General features: G+C 44.2%; 2 protein-coding genes across 4 annotated transcripts in view; both read left to right on the forward strand.

Moving 5' to 3' along the window:
- The window catches only part of RFWD3 (ring finger and WD repeat domain 3), a 47,167-nt gene extending 44,216 nt beyond the window's left edge, over positions 1-2,951 (forward strand). For both annotated transcript variants that reach the window (XM_025888933.2, XM_025888932.2), the window contains one exon: positions 505-2,951. In XM_025888933.2, coding sequence (XP_025744718.1) covers positions 505-648 — 144 coding nt within the window. In that variant the 3' untranslated portion in view covers positions 649-2,951. The remainder of the gene's footprint in view (positions 1-504) is intronic.
- A 16,118-nt stretch (positions 2,952-19,069) lies between these two features.
- The window catches only part of GLG1 (golgi glycoprotein 1), a 155,239-nt gene continuing 149,114 nt past the window's right edge, over positions 19,070-25,194 (forward strand). For both annotated transcript variants that reach the window (XM_025888890.2, XM_025888889.2), the window contains exon 1: positions 19,070-19,527. In XM_025888890.2, the coding sequence (XP_025744675.1) occupies positions 19,087-19,527 (441 nt within the window). In that variant the 5' untranslated portion in view covers positions 19,070-19,086. The remainder of the gene's footprint in view (positions 19,528-25,194) is intronic.

The following is a 25,194-nucleotide window of genomic DNA, read 5'->3' on the forward strand; positions in this document are numbered from 1 at the left end:
GGCTAAACCATGTTGTGTATCCTGGCTTTGTGAAGGTTAGGGACAATCTGTCTTACTCCCCGGGCAGTGCTCTCTCTCTCTCTCTGCAGCTCTTTCAAAGTTGTCCGATGGTGTTAAGGAGTGCGCTTGTGATGAGCACCCGGTGTTGTACGGAACTGGTGAATCACTTCATTGTACACCAGAAACTAATATCACAGTGTATGTTAACTAACTTGAATTTAAATAAAAATTTAACAGAAGGGCGCCTGGTGGCTCAGTCAGTTAACGTCTGCCTTCGGCTCAGGTCATGATCCCAAGGTCCTGGGATCGAGCCCTGCGTCGGGCTCCCTGCTCTGCGGGGAGTCTGCTTCTCTCTCTTCTGCCCTCCTCTCCCTCCCTCTCTCTCTGTCTCTCAAATAAATAAATAAAATCTTAAGAAAACCCCACAAAGTTGTCTGATGATCAAGCAAGCAGGAGCCCCAGCTCAACTGAATGACCCCTGACCCTTCTCTCTGTCTTCTGTAGCTGTGGGATGCCGGCAGTGGCTCGTTGCTTCAGGAACTGCAGGCCGATCAGCCTGTCTTGGACATCTGCCCATTTGAGGTGAACCACAGCAGCTACTTAGCTACCTTAACCGAGAAGATGGTCCACATCTATAGGTGGGAGTGACTGTGTCTGGAACTTGGCAGGCCTGCTGCTGGTTTTCGTTAAATGTTTGCTAGCAGCTAGCAGCCCTGAGCAAGATCCCTGCTTATTGTCTGTGGCCTAGAACTTCTGGGATCATGATTCCTTTGGGTTGATGTGACTCAAAGACTCCGGGTCACTGAAACACTACGGGCCGTGTATTTGCAGTGTCCATCAAATGAGTAAGTGGCCGGTACTCCCATCTATGTATTCATGTCTTGGGTTAAAATCCTTCATGAATCTGCTGAGAATCTATATCTGATCAGACATTCTGCTGGGCCTCCGAGAATATCCTCCAAGCAGTCATGTAGGATATGAGTGTACACCAAGCATTTTCTGAAGGATGTGACCCTGCCTAAGTGGTCTTGTCACTTGAGCTCTATGACTTGGGGATGAATGCTTATATTCCAGAAGGGGCCAACCGTCTTCATGTTGCTTGGATGCCACATGGATGCAGAAGAGTCTTCAGTTGGACACAAGAGGGCACTATACAACCTGGTGAAGGATTTGATCTACTTCTGACTTTGTTGGTGACAACCTTTTAGTCACTTGGTCTCATCCGCACAGAAGCGTGTGGTAGAGCACATCTGGTCTGCTTTGTGGCAGCAACAGAACATTCCAGGTGTGCAGTGCTGGGATCTTGGCAAGCCCAGTGATGGAGGCGGCTGATGAGCTATAGACCCTTTCCTAATGCTGAGTGCATTAAGTTCATCACATTGTGGGAGCCAAGGAAAGAGACCAGTTGTTGGAGCAGTGGGGAAGCCTCATTTTTTCTAGCTAGCTTGGGATCTCAGGCTTGGTTTTATCTAAGCAGTGCTCTGAAAACCACTCCTTTTCCCTCACACTAGGAAAAAATGAATATATGTGAAAGCTCTTACTTAAGTCTCTCCTAGTAAAAGAGGTCAAGACCAAGGGGCTAACCAAGAGAGGGCTGCAAAAGAGAAGCTCCTCAGACTGCTTCTGAAAACAGGAGAAAGGCTTGTCTCTTCATTTTGAAAGAGTTCCTATCTGAATAAAGCCGAGCTCTCAGTGAGGGGGCTGTTCTTGAGTGTGTTTATAGAGTTCCCAGGTAAAGCCTTCCTCATGTGAAACTGATGTTTGGCTCCGATAGGCCTCCCTTCCTAACCTCTTTAAAAAGTTGTTAGAAAAATAGTTACTCTCAGGAAGATAAAGTGGTTGGAGACCTGTGTGGATTGCAGGGAGAAGACCATGAGCTTTCGTTCCGACCGTGGATTGTCCAACGTTGAGAGCCGCCCTTCTCTCCAGGAGAGGGTTCAGTATATGTCTTTTTGCTTTGCTGAAGGCTGCCCTGCTAAAGCACAGTCCAGAGAGGACGTGCCTCAGGCGTGGTGGCCCGTGCCCTGTTCTTAGAAGCAGGATGGCCAACACTGTGACTTTCTTAAATGATTGTTCTGTAAGTGTTACTATTTTTATTTTAAAACAGTTCTGGCCTGACAGGTCCTGAGCTGTTTCTAGCATTTCTTACTAGCAAGGGGTTATTGTAGTCGATTTCCCCAGAGTTCCAGGTTCTAGTTGTGCCTTTTAAAGAGTGGCCTCCTTCTCTTTTAGTACATCTTTCAAAAAGCCAGTTTCCAGAGCCTGGGAAAGAGCCCCCTTTTCTCAGAGGAGATACTCCTTTCACTATGTCGATGATTCAGAATGACTGCCCAGGCCTAGAGCATCAGTGGCAGGAAGGGGTTTGAATTGAAAAGCAGAACTCATCTGGTTTCAGCAGATTGCCAGAGAGGATGCAGTTGGGCAGGCCCTGGCTGCCTTTGTCTTTGGCAGGGACAAAACCTGGAGCGGGGTTAGGATTTGACTGGGGCTGGAAGTACACTCAGCTGATGCTGATTGATCCCCCCAAGCACAGGAACCACGGGCCTTATTACCACGGAGGTTGGGTGAATCTCAGGTCTTGCTAATTCTTGTGTTCCTCCAGTAAATTTGAATGCTTCAGAAACAAATTTATGTGACTTCAACTGATTTCTCCCAAGGAAAAGACTTTGCCCCCAGCCACTCTACCCCTGCCCCCCTCAGCACGCAGGAGGTTCCATCTGTAGACCCAGGCTCCGGGCTCTCATGCAGCACTAGGCTCTGCCCCAACGTGTCCCCTCACCTGTCTCTAAGGTGGTTCTCCCTTTGGAAGGTTTGGAGTTAAACAGACTCAAAACATTTTGTAAATGTAGATATCCTTGTACCTGCTTTGACAGGGCAGTGGGACCTCTGTTCATATTCTGTGTTTTAATGTTTGTGTTAATATGAAAATAAAGCATTTGCCATGTGTACCAGCTCCTGGTGTCTTTTGTCTCTTTGACTGCCAGAGGCAAAAGCATGTCTGCCTCTTGGGAAAGCGGAACAATCTCACCCTGGTGGATTTCTTCATTTCATGCAGTACTGGATCTGAATTACACAGGATGGACTCTGGATCTGAAGCAAACATCTTATTTAAATTGATGAGGTGGTTTAACTGGCAGTTCTTTTCTACTGTTGCTTAATGGGAAGCTGTGTGTTTGCTTCTTAGGAACTTGCCTACACTGGTGATTTGTTTGCTCTCAGATCCAAGGGGCTGAAATCTTGGAAACTATACTTCCCAGACTCCCTTTGCCCACTGGCATCCTTGGTGTTTTCTTTGAATCCAGAAAACCGTAATGTGGGAGGAGGGGAGCGGAAGAGAGGACTTACGCTTTTATTTGTTTTAGTCTTTGGCTGCTCTGGGCAAGTGGGGCCTCTGGGTTCCTGCTCAGCACAGTTCCGGCCTCTTGCCTCAGTCTTTGTTCTGTTTAGTTCCAGAGTTTCTGTTGCAGTAAATCATGGTTCTGGGATTAGACTGGAAAGGCTGAAAATGTTTTCCAGATGAACAGCAAATGGAGTATCCTAGACTCCAGCAGGACCGGATCCATAGGTGGAGGCTTGTTATTGTCATGGAGCCTGGTGCTCCAACAATACATGACAAAGGCCCTGGGATGGAAGGAACCCCTGCATTACTAAGAAACCCAACGCCATTTTTTTCTCTTCCACAGTACTCGTTTCCCGTCTCTGATTGGCTGTCAGGTGAAATTCTGGGAACAGACATTTGTGTGTCCTTGTCTTTTAATGAGTCAACTTCGGTGTATTGGTAACAGTTGCTTCTGTTTATCCCTTTAGAGTTTGCAAAGTCCTCTCCTAATCTATTGATTAATTTTTAAACAGTGTTACGGAATAAGTAGTTATTCCAATTTACAGGGAAAGAAGCAATTGAAAAATCCTATTAAAGGAAAGTGACATTAGATAGCGTTGAACTAAATTTTACTTCTCCTCATGTTGACATCCTATCCTTTCCATTACAGCTAAGCACGAGTTAGGGGGAAGCTCACTTTGACTCTTGACGTCTCCATCTCCAGAACAGCCCAGGCTGATTCCCCACAACTCATTTCTCCTATATTTAAAATGAAAATAAATCAGACAGTCAATATTACGTGATGCTTTTACACCCTTGTGGGTGCCGAGGCTGCAAACACCACTGCCCAGTACAACAGTCACATGGCTAGAACTGCTCTGTTGGCTCTAGAAAGCAGGGTGCAGGGCTGGCTGAATAAGGAGCCTGCTGTCGAGATGGCATGTGCAGAGGGATGCCGTGAACCCTCACTCGCCCCTAAAAAGTACCAATAGCTTTATCCAAAAATGGCTACACTAAACAGAAGGGCTCACCTAGAAGCCGAGACATGGGGCCGAAACTAACAATACCTGGATTTGGTTAAAAGGAAATGTTACCCATTGAGAGGAAAACAAAGGAAGTTCAGAGCCTCACTTAACAGATGATTGGGTAAAAAGACGTGGAGGTTTGGTTATGTAAGCTAAGCTCTGGGTGAGTTCCCAGTGGTTGGATGGACTGTGGGCTAATGAAAGTGGGGGCTTGGCAGACCACTTGTTCCTGCAACGAAGGAGGGAATATCTGTCCCTGGATAAAGACCCTGCCATCTGATTAAAATACCACCCCTAGGGGGAAAAAATACAATAAAATAAAATGCCATCACTAGATTAAAAAGCAGTCCTTCCAGAAAGGTCCTGGTAAATTCCTAGGCTAGAGCTATGGGAGGGGTGTTGGATGTTAGTGTGGCTCAATTGTTTCTCTTAAACGTGGTGTAGAAAATTGATGGTTAATCAAGAGGTCCCTGGTTCATATCCGGGTTCCCCGGGCCCCCTCAAAAAAGAAAAAAAAAAAAAAAAAGATTGTTAGATTAGCCAGCAACAGATAGGAAGGAATGAGGGTCTAACCTAAGAAAGGGTGTGGAGGTCAGGAGAGGAGGGATTGTTCGGGAAGCTTAAGCCCTTTGAAGTGCTGAAACCTGACTGTACCCCAACGGAGGCTCTAGAATTGGCCCTGACACCACGTCCCCTCATGAGGATGGTATCCTGACCGTGGAGACAGTGACAGTACTGTCCTGGGCAGATGATAGGCCCCTTCCCTCAGCTCACAGGATCCACTCGCTACCTGAGTCAAGGAAAGGAAAGCTATGTTATCCGATTCTAACATTTATGTCTTTGATTAAGACCCCCTTCCTCCCCAAAAAGCATGAAATTTCTTTACAGTAGGGACCACGTGTTGTGCAACGTGGCAAGTTGTTCTAAGGGAGGTAGGCCATCCAAACTAAAATGCCGTGCTCCTCTCTGGGTCTTACATTCTCGGCCTAGATAATCACTGACGTTTCTGTGATGGACATGTTCAGGCCCCTTAGCTGCATAATTTGGGGGTGCCTGGAAGCACGTTAGTACATTGTTCATCCCGTAAGTCCTAATGCTGTGGTACACCTTTTATATGAAAGGAACGCTCAGAAGTTACAGAATTTGCCTGGGTGTGGTGGCCATGAAAATGAGTCCCTCAGAACCCCAACAGTGGGGAGCATAACTGACTGCTACTGGTGTTCCACCTGGTAAGCCCTGACAATCCATTAGTGCCCCCGCAGCAAGACTGCCCTTCCCGAGGGTTGCTCCAGCCAGTGACCGAGGACAGCAGGGATACTGAGGCAGGCCCATTTCTAGGGGAAGCTGAACTCCCAACAGGCATCTTTAGCTTGAGGAGTCTCCCATGGCCTTAGCCAAACCTTTTTTTTTTTTTTAGATTTATTTATTTGAGAGAGCACACATGCGTGTGCAAGAGAGACCACAAGTGGGGGAGGGGGGCAAGGGAGAGGGAGAGAGAGAGAGAGAGAAGCAGACTCCCTACTGAATGCAGAGCCTACACAGGGCTCTATCTCATGACCCTGAGATCATGACCTGAGCCGAAATCAAGAGTCAGATGCTTAACCGACTGAACCACCCAGGTGCCACCTTAGCCAAACCTTAAGAGTTGAAGTGCAGTCTAAGTTCAGTCTAAGCTGTTTCCACCCATCTATCCTTCGCTCCCTTTCTTACAGGGTCAGACCTGCGTCATGTTTAATGGCCCTTTCACTCACCCAGTTTTTCCCACAGGTGTTGCCCCCTAATAAATTTTTTGCATGGCTAACTCCCCTTCCTTTTTTGCCGATTTTTTAAATTGTGGTAAAATGCACACTTATTTATTTATTTAAGTAAACTCTACGCCCAACATGGAGCTTGAACTCATGACCCCGAGATCAAGAGTTGCATACTCTACAGACTGAGCCAGCCAGGCGTCCCACCCTCTCAGACATTTTTAAGTACAGTTCAGTATATTTAGTACATAGTGGTCTAAGTACAGTTCTGTGTATTAAATTCATATTGTTGTACATCCATGTCTTTAATTTTTCATCTTGTAAAACTGAAACTCTATGCCTATTAGGTAATAACACCTCATTCTTCCCTCCTCCCAGCCCCCTGGCAACCACCATTCTACTTTGTGTCTCTGTGTATTTGCTCTCATCACCTCATATAAGTGGAATCATATAGTATTTGTCTTTTGGTGACTGGCTTATTTCACTGAGTGCAATTTCCTGAAGGTTCACCCATGGAGTAGGATATGTCAGATTTTCCTTTCTAAGACTGAATGATATTTTATTGTATAAGTAGACCACCTTTTGCATATCCATTCATCTGTCAGTGGATACTTGGGCTGCTTCCACATTTTAGCTATTGGGAGTAATGTTGCTATGAACATGGGTGTACAAATACCTCTTTGAGATCCTGCTTTCAGTTTTTTTCACCCAGAAGTGGAATTGTTGGATTACGGTAATTCTGTTTTTAATTTTTTGAGAAACTGCCACGCTCTTTTTCTGCACCATTTTACATTTCCACCACCAGTGCACAAGGGTTTCAATTTCTCTCCCCCCCTTTTTTTGTTATTTTCTGGGTTTTTTTTTTTTAAGTTTGTTTTTTATTTAAGTAATCTCTCCACCCACCATGGGACTCAACCCACAACCCCGAGATCAAGAGATGCATGCTCTTCTGACTGAGCCAGGCAGGCTCCCCTATTTTCTGGGTTTTTTTTGTATGGTAGCCATCCTACTGGGTATGAGGTGGTATCTCATTGTAGTTTTGATTTGCATTTTCCTTGTGATTATTAATGTTGAGCATCTTTTCATGTGCTTATTGAATGTGTATCTTCTTTGGAGAAATATTTATTCAAGTCCTTTGCCCATTTTTTAATTGGATTGTTTGCGTTTTATGTTAATGACTAATTCCCTTTTATTGTCTGCTTCCTGGCAAACCTAGAGTAATAGAAGTAGTGCTGGGAGTGTTCCAGAAAACAGGTAATAAGATGGGGATGATGGGACCCCAGAATAATAAAGACTGGGTGGCAGTACTTAACTGCCAGAAGCCAGGAGACCACAATTATCATTATTCCCAGCAAGACGGAAGAGGCAACCAAGGGGCCAATCAGCAGGGAGTTGTGGAAAGGGCTAATAACAGATAGCATCCCTAAGGGCAAAATAGACTCAGTCAACAAGGGTGATTTTTCACATCCATAACCAAAAAAACCCCAGAAGACTGGAGGGGCAGGAGGCTAAGGGTGGCCATCCCCAGTAAGTCATGCTCCCATGCTCAGTTTCTAGACCTGAGCCAATTTTCAGATCCAGGACCCACTGATGAATAAGGAGCCGGGAGCCTAGGAACAGAGACTCTGCAACACCATGGCAGATATATACCCCAACAATGATTCCCTCTGTCCTTCCCCCAAAGAGATTCATGGCATCTACTTGGGTGACCATACACTGGCAAAAGGGAAATAACCAAATATGTTGAGGATCATTGTACACTTGGTCTGAGTTGACACTGACACTCAGAGACCAAAAGCATCATCAGCCCTCCTGCCTCTGGGGGCCAATAGCAAATGGAGTCCTGGCTAAGGTATGGCTCATAGTGGTCCCACTGGATAGGTGGGCATATCCGGTGATCATTTCCTCAGGCCCCAAATATATAACTGGAAATCTAGAATAATACCACATTGTGTTTCTGGCCTATGTAAGAATGGTAAGAATGGTAACAGGAGAGGCTAAATGTGAACCTTGGAAACTGCTCTCATCACTGGCCAGAATAGTAAATTAAAAGCAATGTCTCATTGGGGGATGGAGGATGGTGGAGATTCGTGCCACCATTAAAGACAGGAAGGATGCAAGCATGACCCTGAAAGAGGCAGGGTGAAAGATACTCCTAGGGAGAGGAACTGCAAGCCTTGCCCTTGGCTTTTCACTTTGTATGGAAGGACAAGTGGTCTAAGGTGAGATGATATACAGGTTACTGGGCAGGGTTCAATGGCCTCGTGGTTGTGGATGAATTATATGGAAGAAGGCATAACACATAATTTTTATCAGATGACAATGCCTGCCAGAAAGCCTCCCCCATGGAAGAGGCACTGAACAATCAAACAGGCAGAATGACTAGGTCAATTCACGTTAGCCAGTCTTCAGCCCCTGCAGACTTGATAGGCTGGGCACATGAACAGAGTGGCCATGGTGACAGAGATGGAGGCAACATATGGACCCAAAGTCCATATGGAAGAATGGACTCCCACTCACCAAGGCTGCCTCTGAATGTCCACCCTGTCGGGAATAGAGACCAACACTGGGTCTCTGATCGGCTCTATTCCTAGAGAAGATCAAGCAGCTATGTGCTGTTAAGTCAGTTACAGTGTGCTCCCTCCCTCCAAAAAGGCCAGCAATTCATCCTTACAGGGCTCGATACCTGTTCTGGGTATGGGTTTGCCTTTCTTGCTCTCAGAGCTTCAGCCAGCAGAATGCCTGATCGAGGCACAGATTGCCACACAGCATAACATCTCACCCAGGGGACCCACTTTACAGTGAAGGGATTGCAGAAGTGAGCCCATGACCATGGGATCTGCTGGTCATATCATACACTAGACCATCCAGAAGCAGCCAGCTAATGGAATACTGGTAATGACCTTCTAAAGGCACAGCTGAAGCACCAGGGGAGAAGAAACACTCCAAAGAATGGGATGCCATTCTTCAGGTTGCAGTATTAAATAAGGGACCTCTATATGGTGCTGAACCCCAGTAGAGGGAATACATGGGTCCAGGAACCAATATGGGGAAACAGGAGTGACCCCACTTACCATCACTCTCGATGACCTGGGTAATTTTGCATTTCCCAGCCTAGCAACTCTGGGCTCCACGTGGTTGAAGTTCCCGAGTCCCTACAGGGCGTACACCTTGCCAGAGGACACAGAACTACAAGTTATAACTGCTACTTCGGGACCTTGTGCCCAGGGACCATAGGTGAGAAGAGGAATCACCATACTGGCAGTGGAAAATAACCCTGGTCAACAGAAGGAAGTGGGGCTGCTTGTACATAATGGGGGTGGGAGGAAATACCCAGGTAGTCCACTTGGATGCTTTCTCATTCCCTGTTGCCTCTCTGTAACTATAAACAGACATGTGCAATAATACCACGCCAGACTGACAAGGGTGTAATGACCAAGAGTTCAGACACCACCACCACCAACAAAAACCCAGGAAAGAAGGCTTGGGTCATATTACCAGGTAATCCACCAAACCTTCTGAGATGCTAGCTGAGGGTAAAAGAAATTCAGAATGGAGGAAGGAGAGGGCAAATGCTATTTGCAACCCTGAGATCATTTGCAATGATAGATGTTAGTTTATGCCACTAATCTCCCTCATCGCAGTTTTTCCCTCGGAGAGAGAGACCCATTGAAACTATGGAGTAGCTGTTCACTAAACTAACATAGAGAAATAAATCTGTGGGCCCAAAGGGTAGAGTATGGTGGCCCTGAAAATTTGCTTCTCAGGTCTCCAGATGGGGGAGTGCAGTTGACCAGTCTTCCCAACTGCTGTGCTCTGAAACCACATTCCCCAAGGGTTACTCCCAGCCAGTGACTGAGTGTGGCAGACATGCTAGAGCAGACTCATTCCTGGGAAGCTTTCATCCTAGTAAGTCTCGTCCATGGCTAATTCTGTCCAGATAATTTTTTTTAAAGTTTTATTTATTTAAGCAATCTCTATGCCCAACGTGGGCCTCGAACTCACGATCCCAAGATCAAGAGTCACATGTTCTTCCGACCGAGCCAGCTGGGCATCCCTGGAGATTGCTTCTCCTAGAACCCAGAATAACCCAGCAGTAGGCAAATGGCAGAGTAGCTAATGAAACCCAGACAGCCTAGTCCGGCTCTCCTACCCTACAGAGCTATCCCTAATGCATGAAATAGGAGGCATTCAGACATAATTGCCGTATAAACGAATGAATATAAAAATGACATGTTGACAAGGGGTTAAATTTTCCCAGGGAGGCCTTAAAGACATTGAGACTTTTGAGTCGAGCATTGAGGGATAAGAAAAAAAAGTTTTAGAATGAAAGTGTTAGAACTTAACGGGTCAAAGTTACTCTGTTTGATCTTGAAATCTTGGATACCGGCAAAGGTCAGGAAGATGCCTGGGGAAAGGGAGACCACCCATGCTGTCCTGCACTACAGCAGCTGTTGCCAGAGACCCACGGGGATCAGTGCTGGCTTAGTTGTTGGGAACAGCATATTCCTGGATACCATAATCGGAAACGTTTGAAAATTGCTCCAGGTGATTCAGCTTCACAGTGAAATTTGGGAAAGTATTGCTGAACTCTGGAAGCTGCCATAGTACTTAAATCAGAGTAAGAAGGGGTGGGGGGCTGCTCTGCCCAATCACCTCCTTTCACCTTGCTTGCCCAAACAGCAGGTGAGAGAGCAACTGGACGGCTTCCTGGAAGTAGGGACCTTTCAGCCGTTCGCTCAGCAGTGGGAGAAGCAGCTTGGCCATGTCAGTAAGTCTTCACTGATTGCCCTCTGTGTGCCTCGCACCATGCTGAGCACCGTAGAATCTTTATAACTCAATAATAAAAACACAATCCAATTTTTAAGGGGGTTAAGACTCCACCTTTAGTAGCTCCTACTTGGCGATTAAATCATACCCCTGCTGAAAACCCTCCAAGAGCTTCCCATGGCACTTAAATTTAACTGGACTTAAACTTCACGCAATTGTTTCCTATTTACCCCATGTGTTGTTACTTTATTCCCACCCTTTAGGTCTTCTTTTGGATTAATCATGTGCTTTTTATTCCAGTGGGGGTTTTTTGTTTGTTTGTTTCTTCTATTAGCTTTACACACACATTCTTGTGGTGTTCTTTTAGTGTTTACCCTAGACTCTAGAGCCTAGAGAGTACCATCTGCGTCCTTGATTATATATAATGGGAATCATATAGTTCACCGTTACATCTGTTATAAATCCCTCATTACTGTTGCTTAAAGCAATATTAATTGTCCACATATTTACTCTTTCAGCGCTCTGTATTCCTTCCTGCAGTCCCATGCTTCCATCCGGTCATTTTCCCTCAGCTTAGAGTAGGGCAGGTCTGCTGGCCATGAGTTATCTCAGCTTCAGCTTGTCTGAAAATGTCCTTAACCTTTTTTAAAATGGGTCCAGTTGTATTTAAAACATTTTTTTATTGAGGTAAAATTCACATAAAATTCACTACTTTAACCATTTTTTAAGTATACCATTCATTGTTTTTTAGTATATCCACAATGTCGCGCAACCATCACCATCTGATTCCAGAATATTTCCATCACCCCCAAAAGAAACTCCATACTTTTCAATTCTCCCTTCCCCTCATCTCCTGGGAACCATTAATCTACTTTTTGTCTCTATTGATTTGCCTATCCTGGATATTTCATATAAATGCAATCATACAGGTGCACTGGCTTCCGTAGTTTCTACTGAAAAGTCAGATATTAATGTTATTGCTTCTTGGAAGATAATATGTCTTTGTCTGCTTTTAAGATTTTATCTTTCTTTTTGATTTTCAGCAGTTTCATGATGATGTGCCAAGATGTGGTATTCTGTGTTTATCTGCTTCGAGTTCCTGGAACTTCTTGAATCTATAGGTTGATATTTGGGGGAAATTCAAAGCATGTCTCTTCAGTATTGAGCTGCACCATTGTCTTTCTCCTTTCCTTTTGGAATTCTAGTTATATCTATGTTAGAACTTTTGACTATGGCCAACATATCTCTTAATGCTCTGTTCTTTTTTAAAATCTTTTTTTCCTTGGGGCGCCTGGGTGGCTCAGTCATTAAGCGTCTGCCTTCGGCTCAGGTCATGATCCCAGGGTCCTGGGATCGAGCCCCACATTGGGCTTCCTGCTCGGCGGGAAGCCTGCTTCTCCCTCTCCCACTCCACCTGCTTGTGTTCCCTCTCTCGTGCTCTCTCTCTCTCTGTCAAAATGAATAAATAAAATCTTTAAAAAATAAAATAAAAATTTTTCCTTAAAATAAAACAAAACAAAATAAAGTCTTTTTTTCTTTCTGTGCTTCCTTTTGGATCTTTTTTCTAATTTTATTTTATTTTATTTATTTATTTTTAAAGATTTTATTTGGGATGCCTGGGTGGCTCAATTGGTTAAGTGTCTGCCTTCGGCTCAGGTCATGATCTCAGGGCCCTGGGATCAAGTCCCCCATGGGGCTCCTTGCTCAGTGGGGAGCCTGCTTCTCCCCCTCTCTCTGCCCTCCCCCTGCTTGTGCTCTCTCTCTCTCTCTGACAAATAAATAAAATCTTTTAAAAAATAAAGATTTTATTTATCTATTTAGAGAGATTGAGCAAGCAGGAGGAGGGGCAGAGGGACAGGGAGAGAAAAAGAACCCCAAGAAGACTCCCTGCCAAACCCCAAGAAGACTCCCTGCCAAAGAGCCCCCCAATGCAGGGCTCAATCCCACAACTCCAAGATTACCACCTGAGCACAAATCAAGAGCTGGGATGCCCAACTGACTGAGTCACCCAGGTGTCCCCCTTTTGGATATTTTCTACTGACCTGTTTCCCTTCAATAATTCTGTCTTCTGCCATATCCAGTGCCATGATTGAATGTTTGTGTCCCCCCCAAATTGATGTTGAAATCGTAACTCCATAGTTTCTATTGAAAAGTCAGATATCAGTGTTACTACTCCTTTGAAAATAATGTCTTTGTTTCTAAGATTTTTTTCTTTCTCTTTGATTTTCATGAGGGTGGAGCTCACATCAATGGGAATAGTGTCCTTCTAGAAGAGACCCCAGAGAGCTCCCTAGCACCTTTATACCCTCTGAGGTTGTAGCAAGAAGATGGGGCTGTCTATGAACCAGGAAGTGGGCTCTTACCAGATATGGAATCTGCCAGCATCTGGCAGTCTATTATGGACTTCCCACCCTCCAAAACTGAGAAATAAATTTCTCACCCGGTCTATGATATTCTGCTATAGTGGCCCAAACAGACGAAGACATCCAGTCTGCTGTTAAAATCATCTAATGAATTTTAGGGGTGGCTGGGTGGCTCAGTTGGTTAAGCGTTTGCCTTGGGCTCAGGTCATGATCCTTTAGTCCTGGGATTGAGCCCCAAATTGGGCTCCCTGCTCAGCAGGGGAGTCTGCTTCTCCTTCTTCTTCTGCCCCTCCCCCACTTGTGCGTGCTTGCTCTCTCTCTCTCACTCTCTCAAATAAATAAAATCTTTTTTTATAAAAAAGTTTTTTTTAAGATTTTATTTATTTATTTGACAGAGAGAGCCAGCGAGAGAGGGAACATAAACAGGGGGAGTGGGAGAGGGAGAAGCAGGCTCCCCACTGAGCAGGGAGCCTGACTCGGGGCTCAATCCCAGGACCTCATGACCTGAGCTGAAGGCAGACACTTAATGACTGAGTCACCCAGGTGCCCCAATAAATAAAATCTTTAAAAAATCATCTGATGAATTTTAATTCAGTTCTAGAATGTCCGTTTTGTTATTTGTGTAGAATCCAATTTTCTGTTGAAATGCTCTATTTTTCACCTATTTTTTTTTTAAGATTTTTTTTTTTTTTTAAGTAATCTCTACACCCAGCGTGTCGGGACTCAAACTTACAATCCTGAGATCAAGAGTCACGCATTCCACCGACTGAGCCCACCAGGTGCCCCTATTTTCTCTTTTATTTTCTATAACATATTAGTCACAGCTATTTTAAAGTCCATATCTGATTAAGTCCAATATCTGAATCACAGGGAGTTTGGTTTTGTTCCCTTTTTTTTTTTTTTTTTTTTTACCTTTTCTTTTACATGTAGGCTTCACGCCCAGTAGGGCTTGAACTCACAACCCTGAGATCAAGAGTCGCATGCTCTACCAACTGAGCCAGCCAGGCACCCTGACTTTTTTGTTCTTTTTGGTTTGGGTTATTTAGTTCAGTTTTGTTTTGTTTTTAGCATGCCTCATAATTTTTGATCCAATGCTGGGTCATGCAGATTAAAAATTATAGAGGCTTTCGATGATGTCATCTGTCTTCAGAAAGATGACGTTTTCTTCTTGTAGACAGAGTACTGGTGGGTCACATTGACATTGACCCCATTGAGGTATGTTTTAGGCTTTATTAGGGTTGACTATTGTAGTTTTGCTTTTTCTTCTAGAGCAGTACCCTCACTCCTCAGGTGGTGTCCTTTCTCCTGGGGTGTGGTTTTTCTTCCCAAGGGGTAACCGTTCTGAGGCCTCAGTTTAAAGCCTGGTGCATTGACCAAGGCTTCTATACTTCAGCAGGGTTTAAGCTCTAACTTCTATTTCCCTAGCACACATGAGGCTGCTTTTGTTTTCTTCTGGGTTTGTGGAGTCTCCCATCTGCTTACACAGCTTAGGAGTTAGCCAGAGACTTGTGAGAAATGCATTCACAGATTTTTGGCTCTTTCTCTGTGGTTCTCTTCTCTCCAGTCTTTTGACCCTTAAGTCCCAGCCATTTGGGGGGCCCTGAACCCCTACCTGTGTATTTTTGGCCCATTGAGATCGCTGCTTTCTGCATGGGCTCAATTCTTTTGAGCTACAATTTAGATAGTATAACCCAGAAAAAAATCTGGACTGTGTAAATCCCTTTTCTCAAAGATTGTCGCCCTTCATTTCCTAAATCGCATTGGTTACTTTCCAATTCCTTTCAAAGATATTTTATATATTTTGTCTAGCTTTTATGTCTTTCTTTCAATGGAAATACACACTGTTTGGAGTCAGAATTCTCCCCCAGTTATATGGATATATAGGGCCTATGGGGCCCACTATGATCTGTCCCCTGACCAGTTCTCTGATTCCTTCTTCTGTTTCCTTCTTTCTTCATTCTAATTCAGCCATATAGGCCTTTATTTTAAATGCTTATTCCCACATCAGGGTCTTGAACTTGTTAATCTCTGCTTTTGGAACATTTTTGCTATGGTCTAACTGTTTGTGTCCACCCCTAAGTTTATATATTGAAATCCTCCTAGCCAATGTGAGTATATGAGGACATAGGGCCTTTTGGAGGTGCTTAGGTCATGAGAGGATGGGATGAGTGTTCCTATAAAGAACCCCACAGAGCTCTCTAGCCCCTTCCACTGTGCAAGAACACAGCAAGAAGTCAGAAGTCTGCAATCCACAAGAGGCTTCACCAAAACCTGGCCATGCTAGCACTCTGATCTTGGACTTCTAACCTCTAGAACTGTGAGGAACACATATCTTTTGTTTATAAGCCCCCTCGTCTGTGGTATTTTGTTATAGCAACCTGAACAGGCTAAGACAACTTCAGATTCAGATTTTTTTTCCATGGCTGGCATCTTTACGCTGATTGGCTCTTTGTTCAATTATCACTCAGAAAGCCTCTCCCCAGCTGCCTTTATATAAAAGCCCCTCCCTACCCGTCATCCCATATATCTTTTATTTTCTTTATAGCATGTATATGGTCTGAAATGATCTTGCTCTTTGTTTACTGTCTTATTGTTTATCACACATAAGCTGGTTTTTGAGCAATGCCTGGCATAAAAAAAAAAAAAGCTCAACAGATACCTATTGAGTGAATCAAGGAAGTCAGGATCAAGAAAAAAAAGGTACAATAAAGGGTAAAATGAATTCGTAGTTTGTGATAGAGATAGTCTATATTTTTTTAAGATCTTATTTATTTTACTGGGGCGCCTGGGTGGCTCAGCTGGTTGGGCATCTGCCTTCGGCTCTGGTCATGGTCTCAGGGTCCTGGGATTGAGCCCTGCATCGGGCTCCCTGCTCAGCAGGGAGCCTGCTTCTCCCTCTGCCCCTCACCCCACTCATTCTCTCTCTCTCTCTCTCTCAAATAAATACATAAGTACAATCTTTTTTTTTAAGATTTTATTTATTTGAGAGAGTGTGAGCTGGGGGAGGAGCAGAGGGGGAGGAGGAGGGACAAGCAGACCCTGCAGTGAGTGCAGAGCCCATCCAGGGCTCCATCCCCCCCACCCCCCCCACCCTGAGATCATGACCTGAGCCAAACCAAGATTCAGTTGCTTAACTGACTGAGCCACCCAGGTGCCCCAGAGATAGTCTATTTTATATTGAAAAGTCATTGCGGTCAGGAGACCCAAGTTCGGTCAGCCCTCTTCCTTAGGGGTTTGTACCTTGTATAAAGTCTAGACTTGCCTGACACAGCCTGAGCTGGCGAGGTTCCCAGATTTCTCTGGGTTTCTTGCTTCTTGGTCATTGTGATTTTAAGATAGGCACATACACTCCTCCCTATCTCCAGAGGCAATCTGTGGCTGGGTCTAGTGTTTCCTCAGTGCAGGATGAGAGATAGGCAACTGCTGGCTTCTCAACAGATTGTCAATTTCTAGCCTTAAACTAGTTTATTTTAAAATGTTTTTAAACGTTTTATTTATTTATGTAATCTCTACCTGCAATGTGGGGCTCAAACTCACGATCCCGAGATCAAGAGTTGCATGCTCTTCTCACTGAAACAGCCTGGCGCTCTTAGCCTTAAACTTGTTTATTTTTTTTTTAAGATTTTATTTATTTATCTTAGAGAGAGAGAGAGATCTAGAGAGAGCAGGGGAGGAGCAGAGGGAGAGGGAGAGGGAGATAATTTCTAGCACACTTCGCACTGAGCGCAATCCCAGGGCCCTGAGAGCATGACCTGAGCCGAAACCAAAAGTCAGAGGCTCATCCAACTGTGCCACCCTGGCACCCCTTTAAACTAGTTTAAAATAATCTCCCACTTGTTTTCTGAGCACATGCAGACCCATTATTGAAAATTAATGGCCCCTAGTGACTTTTTAAGAGCTTCTGGTGATGTCTCCAGCCTGCTGACTGACTACTTACCTATGCCGTTATCTGTTAATGAATATGTATGTTTATCTGGTCAATCCTGGGCTGCCTTAGTCAATGCTAATGTTAGCATCAGCCTCAGGACCATTTTATGGCAGTAGCGGGGTGGAGGGGGAATGTTGGCAGAGATGCCAACATACCCTCATTCCCAAAGATAGAGACCTGCTGTCAGCCATAGTGGGGGGTTTGTACTCCCAGGATATTCTCGGTCTCAGGGGTTCCTTATGGGGTCTCTGAGTCCCAACTGACTTTTTTTTTAAGATTTATTTATTTCAGGGGTGCCTGGGTGGCTCAGTCGTTAAGTGGCTGCCTTCTCAGGGTCCTGGGATCCAGCCCTGCCTCCAGCTCCCTCTCTCTCTGCCCCTCTCTCCGACTTGTGCTCTCTCTCTCACTCTCTCTCTCTCTCTTAAATAAATAAAATCTTAAAAAAAAAGAGACTGATTTTAGAGAGCCTGTGAGAGCGTGCAAGTGGGGGGAGGGGCAGGAGAGAATCTTCAAGCAGACTCCCTGCTGAGCACGAACTTGAGGTGGGGCTTGATCTCACAACCCATGAAATCATGACCTGAGATGAAATCAAGAGTATGACACTTAACCTACCCAGCCACCCAGACCCCCCCACCCCCACGCAACTTCTTAGACTCTAGTTACCTTTGATTTGATCTTCAGTGCCCATTTGTGGGTCAGGACAAAAGTTGCAGTTTTGAACATTTTGAACATCCCAATTGGGATCCTATGTCCCTAGCTCTCCTCATTCCTCAATATGCTGTACTGGTAGAGTGGGATAAAAGTGCACCAGGGCAGTGAGAAGCCTCCCCAATCCTCTTCCCAGGCTGGCAGAGTTCATCCTGGGCAGGTCTTTCAACCCTGCTGTGGAGAACTTGTTACCATCTCTGTGCCATTCCTCAGTTGAATTAGAATCCAACCCAGGCTTGATACAAGGCTCAAATGACAATGTGAGACCTTTGAGAAGGTATCACCTCTCCTCTAAGAAGAGGGAGGGGATACGGTGTGAACTGAAACAACCAGTCCCTGCCTAATATGAAGATGCTGCATGCAGGTCAGCAGAAACAGTTCTGCAAGGCACAGACTTAGAAACCTGAGACCTCAAAGACCTGTTTTGTTATTTTCTTTTCCTCTTTTAAACACGAGGTTAAGTTCTGGTCTGCCATCAGGTCTCTGGCACAAAAGGCTTTCCAGTTTATTAATAATATTGGCTATAACTTTTTAAGTTCTATATTGTGGGCTAGGCGCTTTCCTTATCATTTTTTCTAATCTTCACAATTATATTTCACATTAGAGCTCCTCCTCTTCTTCATGGGACGAGAAGAATGAGGCTCAGAAAGGTAAAGGACTTGCCTAGTCTGCAGGGGAGCAAAGATTATAAACGCGTCTCTTCTTATCCCGGAATCTGTGCTCCTAACCACTATTCAAGACTGCCTTCTTCCCTGGGTTAAGAAAGATTCTGAGGCAGGTAGAAAGCCGCAGGGAGAGATGCAAGAAGAGGCTCTTAGATTTCGGAATACACCTGATCGTGTAAAGTTCACCTCTACACAGAAAGTTTTTTTGTTTTAGTTTTTACCCCCAATCACTGAACAGGCGACATACTCTACCGGCCATCTTGGTTGTGGAAATCCCAATTCCTCTTTATTTTTCTGTGACGACAACCCAGGGAATGAGGCAAAGCCTCCCAGCCCAGGCTTTTTAAGGAGCTCCAGCAATTCCCCAGGCAAAAAGCCTCCAGGGCCCAGGGCGTGGGCCGTTTCAAGCGCAGCCTCCACCGAGGTTCCGCTCCCGGCTCGCCGATCGGCGCCGGTCGGGGAGGGGCTCGGGCTGGCCCCGCCGCACCCCGCCCGCGGGCCCGCCCCCTCATTTAAATACGCGGCGCCGGCGGGTGCGTCGAGCTCGCCGCGGACCCAAGATGGCGGCGTGTGGACGTGTACGGAGGATGTTCCGCTTGTCGGCGGCGCTGCAGCTGCTGCTGCTCGCGGCGGCCGGGGCCCAGAAACTCCTGGGCCAGGGCGGCCACAGCCAGGGCCAGGGCCCGGGGGCCAACTTTGCGTCCTTTGTAGGGCAGACTGGAGGCGGCGGGCCGGCGGGTCAGCCGCTGCTCCAGCTGCCTCAGGCATCTCAGCTCCAGCAGCAGCAGCAGCAGCCACAGCAACCGCCTCAGCCGCCGCAGCCGCCTTTCCCGGCGGGTGGGCCTCCGGCCCGGCGGGGCGGAGTGGGGCCCGGCGGGGCTGGAGGGGGCTGGAAGCTGGCGGAGGAGGAGTCCTGCAGGGAGGACGTGACCCGTGTGTGTCCCAAGCACACCTGGAGCAACAACCTGGCGGTGCTCGAGTGCCTGCAGGACGTGAGGGAGGTGAGGAGGCGGGCCGGGGCCGGGAGGGCCAGGCCTGGTGCGGGCCCGAGGGTGTTGCCGGCCTTGGACGCCGCTGACGCCGGTCCGCTGCTTCTCTCTCTTCTTCTGTGCTGCGCTCGCTCCTTCCCTCCCCGTCTCTAGCTCCCCAGCGCATTCCGAGAAGAGGACCCCACCCCCCACCCCTCATTCACTCCTTGGTACGGGGGTCTGGGACTCAGACCCTGGCTCCTGGCCGCTGTCTGCGAAGGCCCAGAGCGTGTTTATGTTTGCTCCGGTCTTTTGTGTGATGCTCTAAGCACAGTGGCTCCTCGCGGAAGACCTGCTTAGAATTTGGCTGTTTAGACTTGGACAGTTCGTAGCAGCCCTTTTAAACATGAAAAAATGGTTGGCGGGCGTACCTAAGCTGTTAAGAAATGATCTGTTTATTGGCAGTAGATAACGTTTGTTTAGGTAACTCAGGTTCTGTTCTGATGTGTATTGTAGTCAATACCGAATTTACTGTCTTTACCCCATTCTTTTGTAATTTAGCAAATTCCTGTTATCAAATAGGGTGTTGAAACTAATGTATCTTTTTTTTTCTTAATTTCTTTTGGTCAATTTGTAGTGAATCTCAAGCTATTACTCCAAGTAAATTAGAGTCCCAAAGCTTGAAAAGTTTGGGGGGGGGGGCAGCAGTCGAAGCTGTAATTCCTATACAGTATTTGTGATTGGGTTGTGGGATCTTACCTTTCTGACGTCTGAATATGATTTTAGAGTACCTTTTAATGAAATCTAGATTTGATACTCTTTAATGTGAGTCAGTTAACTGACATGTCTTCTCTTGATTTAATGCTGCAGACATATTTGAAAATTCTCAAAGTTTGGGAGCAACTCTGGTAGGGTTGTGGGATTTTTGTTTGTTTGTTTGCTTGTTTTTTAAGATTTAGGTATATAGAATTAGACCTAAAGGTTGACAAATAGAATGAAACTGCTGCTTGATACAGTTTTGTGTGGGAAGTTGTATCATCAGAATTCTGTTAGGTGTTCATGATCATGGGATCACTGGTTTGTAGAAAATTGCTAGTCTTGGCAGTACTCCCCCCACCCCCCATCCCACTGTGATGCCTGCTCTAGTATTCTATATAGAGTAATTCATAAGAGGAAAAGACATAAATAATCCGAAGACAGAAAGGAAATTTCCTGAGCCAGCAGAAATGTGGGGCCACAAATGACTTCTCATCTACAACATGAAGACTAGAAGGATAATTCATTGTCATTCTTTATTCTTCAGCTACTTCTCTAGTAGATACAGGTGAGATTCTTAACTGTCAGGTTTTTTGGAATTTTCTCTTTGGTCTTTGAGGATATATAATCGATGTTGGTCCCTCAGAGTAAGACCCTAATATTGGTGACCACTTTGTTTGTGGCTTATGGCAGAAATAGGACATTATTAGGCAAAGTGGCAGAAAATGGCCCATGCTTGGAGCACGTCTCTTTCTTTGTGTACATTAGGGACATTTGGAAACTTCCACTTACAAGAGCAGGCTTCCTTTGTCATGCAGTAGAAGTGTGTAGCAGCTTTATATAATCCATAAATAACAGATTTGACCACTTTTGGAGTCTGTTTAATTTTGTGGGTACTGTCTTGCATTACTTAGTGCAGAGAACCTGGCTTGAAAATGGAGTCCCTGCTCCACATTTGACTGTAAGATTCTCAGCAAGGATACTCTTTCTGTAACTACGTTTTTCCTCCTCTATGGAGGTGATGTATAAACTCTTTGAGGGTGGTTACTAGGTCCTTTATTTCCTTTGTAACTTTCCAGATTACTTAATTCAATGATGCGACTCAGTAAATATTGCCAGCAGATTGAGGATGAATAAACTAATGAAGTCAGTTTTATGCTCCAGAGGAAGAAAAAGTGTCATGTAAATTGGAGTTGGGGGTATTTTGGGGAGCAGGGCTTTCCAAATTTACAATTTAATTTTCCTCTAATTTTATATACATAAAAGTTGAAAAAAGAGTACGTGAATGACCATGTATATTCTTTGGGAGGTGGAACTATTTTCTTTTTCTTTTTTTAAGTAGGCTCCTTACCCAACATGGGGTTCGAACTCACAACCCTGAGATCAAGAGTTGCATGCTCTAGGGACTGAGCCTGCCAAGCTTCTGGAGGTGGAGCTATTTTAAACTCCTTTTTTTTTTCTTTAAAGACAGCAAAAGAACATTTAAATCCACTTAGTCTGAGAATTAGTTAGATCTGATTTATGTGTTTGAAAGAGCATACCTGAATTAAAGAAAGAAACTGCCTAGGCACATTTGAAGTGAAATTATGGAACATATTTTGTATTTGCTCTTTGCTAAGTAGTACTATTTGATAGGGAAGTTGATATAATGTGCTGCTTTATCCCTTTGGGTTTTCTTTGTTTTTTGTTTTTGTTTTTGTTTTGTTTCCTCTTTATCCCTTTGGATACAAATTTGGAGAAGACTGTTCTCTGTGTACTTGCTATTAGAATTATGGAAAGACAAAGCATGTGAATATTTAAATGGTAGTAAACATTTGTATTTTGAAACAACATGGGGGTGGGGTATATAGTGTTAGGTTCAGTCTTGAGCTCAAATATTTTAAGATTCTCTCTACTGTAGTGTTCAAAGTTATGAGGTAATTCACTTACAAACTTTATTTGAAAGTATTTATAGCTACCTTTAATTTCAACTGATACTTTCAGTTTGTCTAATGTATGGTATATCAACAAATTAAAAATCTGTGTGTAAACTACAGTAAGCCTGCATATGGACTATAGTTCACAGCTTTTCCTCAGTCACTTTGGCTGCTATTTTGAATGCTATTGTGTTATGTGAGGGATTTTTTTTTTTTTGAACCCTTTCAGATGAGTCATGCTTTTTAAAAGGTCAAGTATACCCAGTGGGTCCACTATTATATAGTAGATGTAATAGTACTAATACTGGGATAGTAGTCTTGGTTATGTGTGTGTGTGTGTGTGGTGTTGCCTGTGTTAATGTGTATACATGTATACATATATATGTTAGGTTACATACATGTATATACATATAGAACTAGTAGTAGTGCTAGTCATAAAAAATGTTAACAATGTATAAGGGGGAAAAAGGAAAAATATACCCTGGGCTGTTCTACCAGGTGGAAGAATTAATAATACCAAAGAAAGAGAAGGTACTGCTATGTAGTTAGTATTTAATGAAGAGATAAGACATGCTTTATGTTGAGAGTAATCTTAAAATACTTTATGTATTTTTGGCTGAAATGACCGGTATTATCTTGTCTTTAGAAGTTTCAGATGAAGACATTGGTTTCTTGGGAGTTTATTAGTGATAGGCATAGTTTTTCTTAGGGTTTTTTTTTTTTTTTATTTTCTGTTTTTTTTTTTTTTAAGATTATTTATTTATTTGACCGATAGAAAACACAAGTAGGCAGAGGGAAAGGGAGAAGCAGCCTCTCCTCTGAGTAGGGAGCCCGATGTGGGGCTCGATCCCAGGACCCTAGGATCATGACCTGAGCTGAAGGCAGATGCTTAGCTGACTGAGCCACCCAGGCGCCCCTGTTTTTGTTAGGTTTAAAAAAAAAAACCTTTCTAATATGGAAAATTTCAAGTACGCACAGAAGTAGAATAGTACGGTGATTCTCCATGTATGCATCACCCAGCTTCAACTGTATCTACATTTTTTGTTTGTTTGGCACAGGAGTTGGGAGACTGGCATATTTTAAAGCAAGTCCCAGACACATGTCATTTCACTTCCTTTTTTTTTTTTTCCATTTCACTTTCTAACTACTTGAATGTGTATCTTTGATAAGGACTTAAAAAAATTAAAATGTAGATATTTATTTAAGATGTACTCTTATGTATTGAACAGGAATTAACATTTAAACATTACAGACTGTAAACCCACTTTCAAACTCACAGATGAACATTTTTATTACTCTATTCTTTAAAAAAACTTTATTTTTGAAGATTTTTATTTTTCAGTAATCTCTATACCCAGTGTGGGGCTCGAACTTAAAACCCTTAGATCAAGAGCTTTACACTTTGTCAGCTGAGCCAGCCAGGTGCTTCTACTCTATTCTTAACCTTAACAGTATCCTAAGATCATGTTTTGCACTGTCTGTATTATCTCATTTAATATTCTTGATAGTCCTGAGAGGTAAATGTCTTATTATCTTAGTTGAGAAACAGGCTCAGAGAGATGAAGTAATTTGTCTGATGTTACATCATCATAAGTAATAGACCTGGTATTCAGCAAGTTCTCTTTGACTTCAAAGTCATACACTTTGCAATCTACCATGGATGGTTGCAGCTAGGGAAATTGGTATGTGACTGTTGAGAATGCCAGGGTTTCAGAAATAGACACAAAATGAGAGGAGTCGCCTGGAATTACAATCCTCTTTTCTTTACTACTGAGAACAATTGGGTAGCAACAAGTCCTATCCACTCAAATACTGTAGATTTCTCAGGGAGACAGAACAGCATTATTAGACAAAGCTAATTTCTAATTTGAGCCCGTGATGAGCAGAATTTCTGCTTAATGAAAAGATTTTCAAATTCCATCTTACCTGAAGCAGGATTTGTACTGGTATAATGGAAGAATTTAGACATATTTCCCCACTGTGTTGAATCCATGGAACAGCACAGAGTGAATTAGGACTAGAGCTGGCACTTCCACTAGCTAACCATATGACTGTGGGCAAGTCTTTTTACCACTTTGAGTTCTGGTTTCCTCGTGTATTAAATGAGAGGTTTGGGTAATAGTACAATTTCTAAGATCCCTGTTACTTTTTTTTAAAGTTTTATTTGTTAGAGAGAGAGCGCGCGCGCACGAGCATGTGCACGAGTGGGAGGGAGGAGCAAAGGGAGAGTCTTAAGCCAACTTTGCTCTGAGTGCAGAGCCCGACATGGGGCTCAATCTCACAACCCTGAGATTATGACTTGAGCCGAAACCAAGAGCTGGATGGGTGCTTAACCGACTGCACCACCCAGGCACCCAGTAAGATCTCTGTTATTTAATCTGTACAAGTTTCCTATATTCTATGTATATGTTGTGTAGTTTTTAGGATTTATAGGTATACCATCTCCTGATTCCTTATTCATTCATGGGAGGAAATAATGATGTGAATAATGCAAATGGCAATTAATCCAAACAGTGTTTGGCTTTAGGATATCTTATGATTGTTTTGTTTGAGCCAATGTGAAATTTCCTCCAATGCTAACTCTCAGTGGTTGGAAGCAATCTAACCACAAAATCGAGGCGTTATTGATCTTTTATTATGAAAGAACACTAGTGCTTTAAGACACCACCACTGCTTACAGTTGGTTTGATAAATGAGATTGTGATCAAGAAACAGTTATTTAAGAGAGTGTCCGTTGGTGCTGTACAGACAGTAAATTGTTTAGGGCAATGAAAAGAGCCTAAAATCCTAAAAAATTAGGATTTAGGCTTGAGTGGAATCCAGCTCTGCTACTCTTAGCTTAAAAGTTTTTTCTCCCTAAGGGGCACCTGGGTGGCTCAGTCGTTAAGCGTCTTTTGGCTCACATCATGATCCCAGGGTCCTGGGATCGAGCCCCGCATCAGGCTCCCTGCTCGGTGGGAAGCCTGCTTCTCCCTCTCCCACTCCCCCTGCTTGTGTTTCCTCTCTCGCCGTCTCTCTCTCTCTCTCT

The sequence above is a fragment of the Callorhinus ursinus genome, unplaced genomic scaffold (assembly GCF_003265705.2).
Source record: "Callorhinus ursinus isolate GAN/ISIS: 27379988/994484 unplaced genomic scaffold, GSC_fseal_2.0 scaffold37, whole genome shotgun sequence".
Classification (NCBI taxonomy): domain Eukaryota; kingdom Metazoa; phylum Chordata; class Mammalia; order Carnivora; family Otariidae; genus Callorhinus; species Callorhinus ursinus.